At 40.4% G+C, this 11,068-nt stretch overlaps 1 protein-coding gene across 1 annotated transcript; it reads left to right on the forward strand.

The window, feature by feature from the left end:
• Positions 1-5,829: 5,829 nt before the first annotated feature.
• Positions 5,830-9,222, forward strand: LOC112084529. Its single transcript, XM_024153679.1, has 6 exons — positions 5,830-6,559; positions 6,641-6,808; positions 6,866-7,307; positions 7,540-8,088; positions 8,478-8,661; positions 8,785-9,222. The coding sequence occupies exons 1-6, from the start codon at positions 5,830-5,832 to the stop codon at positions 9,220-9,222; spliced, it is 2,511 nt and encodes an 836-aa protein (XP_024009447.1).
• Positions 9,223-11,068: the final 1,846 nt, after the last annotated feature.

Here is an 11,068-nt window from a genome sequence, read left to right on the forward strand (position 1 = left end):
AAAAACTAATTTTTAAATTCATTTAAAGTAAAATAAATCTTATATATATAGTAGTTTTTACTTATAATTTTGGCAGTGACATAATTAGTTCTTTTATGAAATGAAAACATCTCTTTACAAATTTAATTGCTAAGTAGTTGAAACGTAAGAGATGTTTCCTTGTTCATTTACTATTGTCGGAAGTTCATAATTACGACCTTGGTTTATAGGGAGTTGGTTGACAAAGAAATTGGTTGGCTGTTAGGAAATTGAAGCACTTACGTGATCACCACCAAAAATAAAAGGTCGATATTGATCTTCTTTTCCCATCATAACTCAATCTCTCAACTTCCACATGTGATATTCGTTTACAATTGTAAGAAACATTGAGTGGTTGAGATCGTTCAGTTTCTATTTTAGCAGCTATAAGTCCAAAATAGCGAGTTATCTTCCTTTTTACTTTATACAGACTTTTGGGGATTGATATTGATTTTTTACAGACTTTTTGGGCAACTACTAAGGACAAACTGGATTACACAACGGAATTACGAGAGATGAAACTAAGCTAAAACGATAAAAATGATTGCCATCGCTAATAGAAAATAAAAATTTAAAATTTATATATAATGAGACATGCAAGAAAGATTTAAGAAATCGTAAATGTAAACAAACGTACAGAATCTTTAATTAAGGATTAATAGGTCAAAAGTACCGATCGTAAAGGGTGGACATCTAGGAAAATACAATGAAATAAAGCCAGGCAATAAGAACTATCCTCCAACATAGATCACTGATTTGGAAGTTGTCTTCTCTCAACGTTCTAACTACTTTATTTGCTTATTATTTAAAACCAATAAATTTTCATTCTCACTCTAAATTGTAAGAGGCATTTTTCACGAGTCGTCGGATCTGAGATTTTGGAGGTTTGAAACAAAAACGAAAATAGGGGCTTAATTGGTTTTATAAAAAAAAATTTATAGGCTAAATTTGACTAAAAATTTAGGGGCTAAATTTGACTAAAAAATTTAGGGGCTTGAAACAAATATTTCAATAGGCTTGGCCTAGATCCGACTCTGCTTGTTAACATCAATTTTTATTGAATAAGATGTTATTAGATTCTACTCCATGCACCTGCACAAATTTTTTTTATTTATTTATTAATTTCATAATATAATTTATGTTTTATTGTTTAGAGATAATCATTTTTCTAGATATAATTTTTAATAAGTGATATATTTATTTTTATATTTAGATATAATTTTTTTATATTATTTTTTATAGTATTAAAAATAACTGTAAAATAACTGTAAAATAACTGTATAATTTAAACTCGTATGCTCATATTAATATAAAAATATTGTGATTATTAAAGAATAATTATAACTCGTCTGTTCATATTATCGTATAATTTAAAGGTTGAGATGTGTTAATTTTTTTTTGTATAGAACATATTATATAGTTTTCTAAAATTGCGAAAACTTTTTCTATATGTTTTTATGTTTTGTATTTTGTATGAAAAAAATAGAATTTTGATATACATATATGATTAAAAATTATTGATTTTAATAACCCAAATTATTTAAGCCGTTTTGTTATATATATTTTGAATTCTATATTTTTAACACCTAAATTATCCATTCAACTTTTACCCATTGTTTTGTTATTAATTTGAAAATAAAGCATAATCATAAATATTTTATATAATCAACATAAAAATTATATCATTTACATCATTATAAATATTTATATTTTAAATATAACCATTATTTTCATATGTGAATTAATTTTGTTATCAAAAAAGTATTGCTAAATCTAATTAATATCTGATTTATCATTTTGTAAAGATAATAGTTGGTTTTTGTGATATTTGGTAAATAATATAATCTATATTTAAGGAAATCTAAAATACTCTAAATTAATATTTAAATTTCAAAATTAAAGTTATATATATAAATTAATTTATATATATTAATAATTAATTAATAAATCTGTCTCGCAACATGAATAATTTTTATTAAAAAAGACTTGTATGTATTTTTTTCTATTTAGACATTAAAAACTTACCTATTTTAATAGAATAGACTGTTCTGAGTAAAGTTAGTTTTAATAAGAAATTTGCAAATTTTAGCACTTACTTCACATTGTATTAGTTTTTTTTTTAGCATTTTCTCAAAATACTATAAGAAAATAGCAATTTTGCTAATGTTTATGACCAATTTAACTTTGTACAATTTAGTGATGATAACATGAGAAAAAAAAAATGAGTGTATTTTTATCTTTTACTCAGTATTGGGGATAAATTCAATTTTTCTTATGTGGACGAATCACGTGCTAGCACGTGGCGTTCATGGATTTTTTGTAGATACGACTCTTCCGATCTACTATTTATGGGTCAACCTGGTATACTAAAAAACATCAGGTAATTCCCTATAAATACTTTACCCTTTCCTACGGGGAGAAGGTTCACTTTTTTAGTCATCTTCGGTCTCACGATATCTTCTTAGATACTTGTGGTTCTTAAGTCCAGACATTCTATACAATTCCGACCATCTTTCTGGTCATTTCACTTTGTTCCTCCACCACGGCGGTTCCTAAACCGTGGATCTTCTTTTCTCACAAACTCTTTTTTTCTCTCTTTTCATCGTAAAAAGCACATTCTCATTCCAAGGCCCGAGCAGATCCTACCTTTCTCAAAGACTCTCGGCCCATTTTCCTTCACAAAGTTTTCCGACTTCTTTCCGTTGTCCAATCAGCTATATTGTGGTCTTTTTCAAGCTGTTTTCTGACTAGAGCGTCGAAGTGCCTTCAGAAAACACACCCCCATCGTGTTTTTCGTGTCTTGAAAATTTTTCTGTTTTACAAGAGACTTGCCCCTACTGGAAGACCGAAACTCCCCTAAAAAATTCGGCGCTAAAAAGAAGGGGGCAAAACTCTAAAAATAAAAGTAAATCTTATTCTACCAAGTGGAGAACCGCTACAGAACCCAGATCTGGGGCAACGACCAAGAAAAGAGAAATAAGCATGATCTGCGTGACGGCCCAGGTCTAGCGACCGACTGGCGATGAACCCAAAAAGGAAAGACGGACAAGCTCGGGACATTCGGTGATCTAGAGAGTCCCCACCAGAACAGAAGGCACACAAAAAGGGGGAAAATTGTGACAAATTGGCCTGTCGGAATCTGGTTACGTTCAGAGATCCAGATCGAAATAACGAAAGCAAAAAATGCAGAAAAGAAAGAGAAAAGAGCAACGGGAGCTTGCCAGTCTAAACAAAAAAAAAAGCATGAAGAAAATATCCAGATAGCAAACACAAAAGTTCCACGAAAGGAGATAACAGCGACGACAATATAAAAAAAATGAAAAAGCTAAGGAGAGCGACGCAGTCTCTTCACCCCCCCCCTCGAGCTGCTTGCCACATGGCTACCGTCAACCGCATCATAGTCGCCGCAACGAATCCGCTGCATATCGTCCAAACGCATACGGTATGCGGAGAGGCGAGACTCCTCTAAAGCAATGACCTTGAGGAAGTGGGCCTCCTCATTGAGAAGGCCTTCGCGGGTGGCTGGGACTGTAATAACGCCTGCACTAGAGATTATTCTCCTCATCGGCGGAGATGATCCCTCGCCTCGCACAATGGCGTTCTCCCTCCTATCAGGAGAGAAAACAACCTACAACGAAAATCCAAAAGAAAGAGGTGCATAGGTCAACGTAAAGACACAAGGAGGGTGAATCAGACCATCAAAGACGTCAAAAAGAAAGGTGAGAGAAATGCACACCGGAAGACTCGCAGGTACGGTGAAACCGCCTGAGGACGGGAAGAATCCTCCCCCGATGAGTCGGTGTCGGAAGAAGAACCGTGGGAAAGAGAATCGCTCAGGCCGGAGGAGAGTCCTCCCTTGAGGAGTTGCTGTCGGAAGGAGAGCCACCGGGGGGAGAGTCACCAAGAACCGAGAGGAGCCCACCCTTGGAAATTAAGCGCTGGAGAGAGGACCGTGAGGAAGAAGAGCGCTAGGACCCATGAGACCATTGTACTTAGCGTGAGCCACCAATAAGGCATCCAAGGATTCCGAAGAAAATATCTCGGAGAAAAGAGAAACCGTAAGAGACGACGGAGAAACTAGAAGTGACCTGGAAAAAACAGAAGGGAAAAATGGTACCAGGAGGAACAAAAAGAGATTCGGGAGAGGAGTTGAGTGAGGTCTCATCAACCACACGAGGATGCAGCAGAAAGGTCGGATCCTTCACTTCTTCGTCTAAATCAAAGAGAACCTCGGGGAATGGTGATGAGGCCATCGAACCATCACCAGACCCAAAGATCGTTCCCGAGCTCAAAGAAGCACCAATGACCCGTTCCAAAGCAAGGAGGCTTAGAGAAGGGTTCAACTTGGCCGTGGAATCATTACTAAGTACCATGGAACTTGGAGATGCATTCAAAACCGTGATTCAAGAGCAATACACGCGAGACACCCCCAAAGGACCTGATTTAGACATAATGGAGGGTTTCGCGCGTTTGAGCCTCAAAGAGAACCAGCCTCAACTAGAACCAGGTATACATGTTTACTTGGCAGGAAATGGAGCACGGAACACCAAGAATCTTGAAGAGACCGCATTGGACCCTCAAGATACATCCGTTTCAAGACTCGGAGCCGATAGCGAGCAAATGAGACAAGAAGAGGAACATGAAGTGGGACGCGTGAAGAAACTTTAAGAACTCGCAGGACACAACGTTAGCAGGACTCTAGACGAAGAAAACATCAAGACTAACGAAGAAAACCTCGAGACTAACGAGCTACTCAACGACGTAACCAGCAAGCCCACAACCGGCCGTAACCAGGTGTTTTCCATTTATACGATCTGTGCAGGTAACATGAGAGTATCCTAGTGGTGTTTAACACACTAGAGAGCATCAGAGGTGCACGGAACAAGTCCAGAAAAGGTTGCACACGATTAGTTTCTTTTCCTTTTATTTTTAAGTGAACTTTCCATTTTTGTGTCCAAATGAGACGCTTTGCCATTTTGCTTTATTTCTTTTTACAAGTCCTGTTGTTTTGAGTCCTTAGTGTCGTTTTTATTCATTGAGTCGAACCCTAGAAGGTTCAAAGCTGACGGACTGTTTATAAAGTCCCACATGCAGCTCTTGTACTTTAACCTTTTTCCCGATATCAATAAAATAACGCCGTTTTTCTTAGCTTGTGCCTAAGAGCTTTCTTGCTTGTTCTTGCGTGTGTGATTCAACAAGAGTTGAGCCGCAGTATCAGAGATCCGTTCATTGTCTCTGTGGTGCCTTCGATCCACTTCGAAACCCTTGACCGATCCCTAAAGAGATAGCGTTAATTAAAGACAGCTTGACAGATCCCATCTCGATGCAAGTCTTGTGGAAGCAAGCCTTGTCTTACCATCTTCATCCACTGATCTACACGAGAGAGCGTCATAGCCAGCGTGTAGTTCCCACCGAGCCATCGATTCCGCAATCATATAAGTCTCACCCGAGTCTTATATCATTTTGGTATCAGAGCCTTTGGTTTTCTATCCCTTGTACTTTTTCATTTGATTCATACTCGTTTAGTTTATTTTGATTCATAAAACCGAAAACCCTAGAAAAAAATTTAATTGCTTTCGTATTCAATAGTCAAAAAAAAAAAAAAGGATCTGTTGCCTTGCTAGCTTTTAAGACTGTTAGTTCTTGTTCTTTGCAAACTAAAATTTGAAAACCCTATAAAAAGTTATTTAGCTTCATTTAAGTATCGAATTACATAGTCTAGCATTTTGTTATCATTAATATTCGGTGGTACTTTTGACTAGTTGTTGTTTTTGTTGAGTATAAGGACACCAATCGCGGTTAGCTAGGAACATGGCCGAAGGAGAACCTGTTCCGAATGATGCTCTTGTCCAAATGATGACCGCAATGAGAGAGGAGCTGAGGAACATGACTCAACAAATGGGAAATATTCGTCAAGAACTCGGAGCAAGAATAGATCGAGTTGAGGCACAACCAAGGAGAGCCCCAGTTCGAGGAGTACAAGTACTAGCCGGTGACGCGAGTGATGATGAAGAGATGCCCGAGCTAGAAGATGAAATTCCACCTGACCCTCTTCAGCATCGACAGCAGAGGAGGCCGGATCCTCTAAGAAGAAATCCAGCTAGGGTAGTAGATACCCGAGAGCAAACCCATGATCTCAAGCTAACGCCTCCTACCTTTGCAGGAAAATCGGACCCCGAGGCATACTTGGATTGGGAGAGACGACTAGAGCACATATTTGAGTGCTATGGCTACGCTGAGCGCAAGAAAGTGGCTGTTGCAGCTGCACAACTCACTGATAATGCTTTAGCGTGGTGGGACAGAAACGTGGCCGAGAGAAGGAGGCAACGTTTTGGACCAGTCATCACTTGGAGCGACATGAAATTCCTCCTACGACTTAGGTACGTACCTGAACACTATCATAGAGAGTTACAAAAGCGTTTTCGCAAATTGTCTCAGGGAAACAGAAGTGTAGATGAGTACTTTGAGGAGTTTGAGAAGCTGATGAACTCGTTGGAGTTGGAAGAATCAGAGGAAGCCTTGATGGCGCAGTTCATTGACGGTTTATAAGAGAGAATAGCAAGAAAGGTGGAGAGAGCCCAATATAGTGGACTACACGAGCTATTACATCTTGCCGTTCAAGTGGAGCAGCAAATCAAGCGCAAGACCGCTCTTACCAGCCGCAACCGCACGAGCCAGCCGTGGAACGCCAGCAGTTCTAAACCGGTAGACGAAGGCAAGGCCGTGGAGATTGAATTAAGATTCAAAGGCAAAAGCACAGAGGCTCCCAAATTCAACCGAGCCGAACAAGGTAAGTCCTCTAATCCCACATCAAGAACTCGTGATATAACATGTTTTAGATGTCAAGGCAGGGGACACATGTCAAGGGAGTGTCCTAATCAGCGAGTCATGATCATCACACCAAGTGGGGACTACGAGTCTCAAGATGAGAAAGAAGACGACTCTAATGACATGGACGAGGAGATAGAGTATCCTGATACCGGTAAACTATTAGTAACTCGCCGAGTGCTAAGCGTTCTAGTTCATCCTGAGGAAACAGTCCAAAGAGAGAACATATTTCATACTAGATGCACCGTCAAAAACAAGGTATGCAACCTTATTATAGATAGTGGTTCTTGTACTAACGTGGCTAGCAAGTACATGGTGGACAGATTAGGTCTTGAGAAGACAAAGCATCCTCGCCCTTATAATTTAAGGTGGTTAAACGACCAGACCGAGCTCAAGATCTCCGAGCAAGTGTCCATACCGTTTAGTATCGGCAATACCATGATCAAGTCACTTGTGATGTGGTACCATGCAAGCCGGACATCTATTACTCGGTAGACCGTGGCAATTCGACCGAGCCACGAACCACAATGGCCGCACCAACCATTATTCTTTCATGCACAAGAAGCGTAAGTACAATCTTGCGCCTCTAAGCCCCACCGAGGTACATGAAATGCAAGTGCACATAAACAAAGAATCTGAGCTAATTAAAAACAGTCTTTATTTATCATCTAGTGATGTTTATAAAACCATCAGTGCCAATGGCACCGTGCTACTAATGATGTTTAAAGAGTGTCTAAGCGCAGGTCTAGGTGACTTTGAGATACCACTTGAAGTACAAGCTATTCTGAACAAGTTTAAGGATGTATTCCCCGAAGAGATACCACCAGGGTTGCCACCACTTCGTGGAATAGAGCACCAAATTGACTTAGTTCCCGGTTCAGCCTTGCCCAACAAGCCAGCTTATAGGATGAACCGCGAAGAGACTAAGGAGCTAGAAAGACAAGTACGAGACCTAATGGACAAGGGTTATATCCGTGAGAGTCTCAGTCCTTGTGCTATGCCGGTTCTCTTAGTACCCAAGAAAGATGGTACATGGAGAATGTGTGTGGACTGCCGTGCCATCAACAACATCACCATCAAGTATAGGCACCCCATTCCACGCCTAGATGACATGTTGGACGAGTTAAGCGGATCCACAATCTTCTCAAAGGTGGACTTAAAGAGTGGATACCACCAGGTACGAATGCGTGAAGGAGACGAGTGTAAAACCGCATTTAAGACCAAACAAGGCTTGTATGAGTGGTTAGTTATGCCTTTTGCCTTGACTAATGCACCAAGCACCTTCATGCGCCTTATGAACCAGGTTCTTCGAGCTTATATAAGTAAATTCGTAGTTGTTTATTTCGATGATATACTTATATATAGTAAGAACCTTAATGATCATCTTCAACACCTCGAACTAGTGCTTAAAACACTTCGCAAGGAAGGCCTATATGCTAACCTTAAGAAGTGCACATTTTGTACTAACAAGCTTGTTTTCTTAAGCTTTGTAGTAAGTGAACAGGGATTACAAGTAGACGAGGAGAAGATCAAGGCAATACGCGAGTGGCCTACACCAACTACAATTGGTCATGTTAGAAGCTTTCATGGCCTGGCCAGCTTCTATAGGCGTTTTTTGTACGAGATTTCAGCACGGTGGCCGCCCCACTCACAGCGGTGATCAAGAAGAACGTGCCATTCTCATGGGGGCCAGCCCAAGATGCAGCTTTTGAAGCCATGAAGAGCCGATTAACACAAGCACCTGTCTTAGCCCTACCAGACTTTGACGAGATGTTTGAGGTGGAGTGTGATGCTTCAGGGGTGGGAATTGGAGCTGTACTACACCAAAGAAAGAGACCAGTGGCATTCTTCAGTGAAAAACTCAGTGGAGCCACACTAAATTATCCCACATACGACAAGGAATTATATGCCTTAGTCCGAGCATTGGAGACCTAACAGCATTACTTGTTGTCCAAGGAATTCATCATTCATACTGATCACGAGACTTTAAAGCACTTAAGAGGACAAAACGCACTTAAGAGATGCCATGCTAAATGGTTGGAGTTCATAGAGACTTTTCCTTATGTGATCAAGTACAAGAAGGGACAAGAAAATGTGGTGGCCGATGCACTCTCAAGAAGGCATACATTGATATCTACTATGGAGGCCAAGGTACTCGGCTTTGAGCATATCAAGAAGTTATACAAAGAAGATCACGAGTTCGGAGAAGCTTATCAAGGCCATGGCAAGGGAGCATATACCTCATATCACCTACACGATGGGTTTCTTTTCCGAGACAAGAGACTATGTGTTCCACAAGGGTCTTTGAGGGAGCTATTGCTGAAGGAAGCACACGGTGGGGTCTCATGGGTCACTTTGGAGTGGACAAGACACTAGCTGTAATCGCTGACCACTTCTTTTGGCCGCACCTCAAGAAAGATGTGGAGAGACACTGCTCACGATGTGTTACTTGTCATAAAGCCAAGTCCAGGTTACATCCTCATGGTCTATATTTACCTTTACCTATCCCTAACGCACCATGGGTGGATATTTCTATGGATTTTGTACTAGGCTTACCCAAGATCAGGCACAAAGACTCGATCTTTGTTGTTGTTGATCGCTTTTCAAAAATGGCGCACTTCATACCCTGTGACAAGACTAATGATGCCACACAAACCGCGGATTTGTTCTTTAAAGAGGTGGTGAGACTACATGGGATGCCAAGAACGATTGTCTCTGACCGAGACTCTAAGTTCTTAAGCCACTTTTGGAGGACCCTTTGGAGAAAGCTTGGCACCAATCTCCAATTCTCTACAACTTGTCATCCTCAAACGGATGGGCAAACTGAAGTGGTAAACCATACACTATCTACTTTACTTAGGTTCACTCTTGGTCGAAATCTGAAAACATGGTTAGATTGTTTGCCTTTCATTGAATTTGCTTATAATCATGTTACTCACTCGGCTACTAAGATGTCTCCTTTTGAAGTTGTGTATGGATTTAATCCACTGACGCCTTTAGATCTCTCGCCAATACCCCAAGATGAACAAGTTAATCTAGACGGCCTCAAGAAAGGATAGTTTGTGAAAAAGATACATGAAAAGGCCCGAGATAACATAGTGAAGAAAACGGAGGAATATAAAAGGAGAGCTGACAAAGGACGCAAGAAACTTGTTTTCGAACCAGGAGAGTGGGTCTGGCTACATATGAGACCCGAAAGGTTCCCACAGAAAAGGAGTTCCAAGCTTGCACCTCGCGGAGATGGACCTTTCAAAGTGCTTGAGAAGATCAATGACAACGCCGACCGATTAGAACTCCCAGGTGAGTTAAACATTTCACATAGTTTTAATGTTGCTGATTTGTCTCCTTATGATGCAGGTGAAACAGTTTTGAGGACAAAACCTCTTGAAGAGGGACGGAATGATGAGGCCATCGAACCATCACCAGACCCAAAGATCGTTCCCGAGCTCAAGAAGCACCAATGACCCGTTCCAAAGCAAGGAGGCTTAGAGAAGGGTTAAACTTGGCCGTGGAATCATTACTAAGTACCATGGAACTTGGAGATGCATTCAAAACCGTGATTCAAGAGCAATACACGCGAGACAGCCCCAAAGGACCCGATTTAGACATAATGGAGGGTTTCGCGCGTTTGAGCCTCAAAGAGAACCAGCCTCAACTAGAACCAGGTATACATGTTTATTTGGCAGGAAATGGAGCACGAAACACCAAGAATCTCGAAGAGACCGCATTGGACCCTCAAGATACAACCGTTTCAAGACTCGGAGCCGATAGCGAGCAAATGAGACAAGAAGAGGAACATGAAGTGGGACGCGTGAAGAAACCTGAAGAACTTGCAGGACACAACGTTAGCAGGACTCTAGAAGAAGAAAACATCAAGACTAACGAAGAAAACCTCGAGACTAACGAGCTACTCAACGACGTAACCAGCAAGCCCACAACCGGCCGTAACCAGGTATTTTCCATTTATACGATCTGTGCAGGTAACATGGGAGTATCCTAGTGGTGTTTAACACACTAGAGAGCATCAGAGGTGCACAGAACAAGTCCAGAAAAGGTTTCACACGATTAGTTTCTTTTCCTTTTATTTTTAAGTGAACTTTCCATTTTTGTGTCCAAATGAGACGCTTTGCCATTTTGCTTTATTTCTTTTTACAAGTCCTGTTGTTTTGAGTCCTTAGTGTCTTTTTTATTCATTGAGTCAAACCCTAGAAGGTTCAAAGTT

The sequence above is a fragment of the Eutrema salsugineum genome, unplaced genomic scaffold, assembly GCF_000478725.1.
Source record: "Eutrema salsugineum unplaced genomic scaffold, Eutsalg1_0 scaffold_4, whole genome shotgun sequence".
Lineage (NCBI taxonomy): Eukaryota > Viridiplantae > Streptophyta > Magnoliopsida > Brassicales > Brassicaceae > Eutrema > Eutrema salsugineum.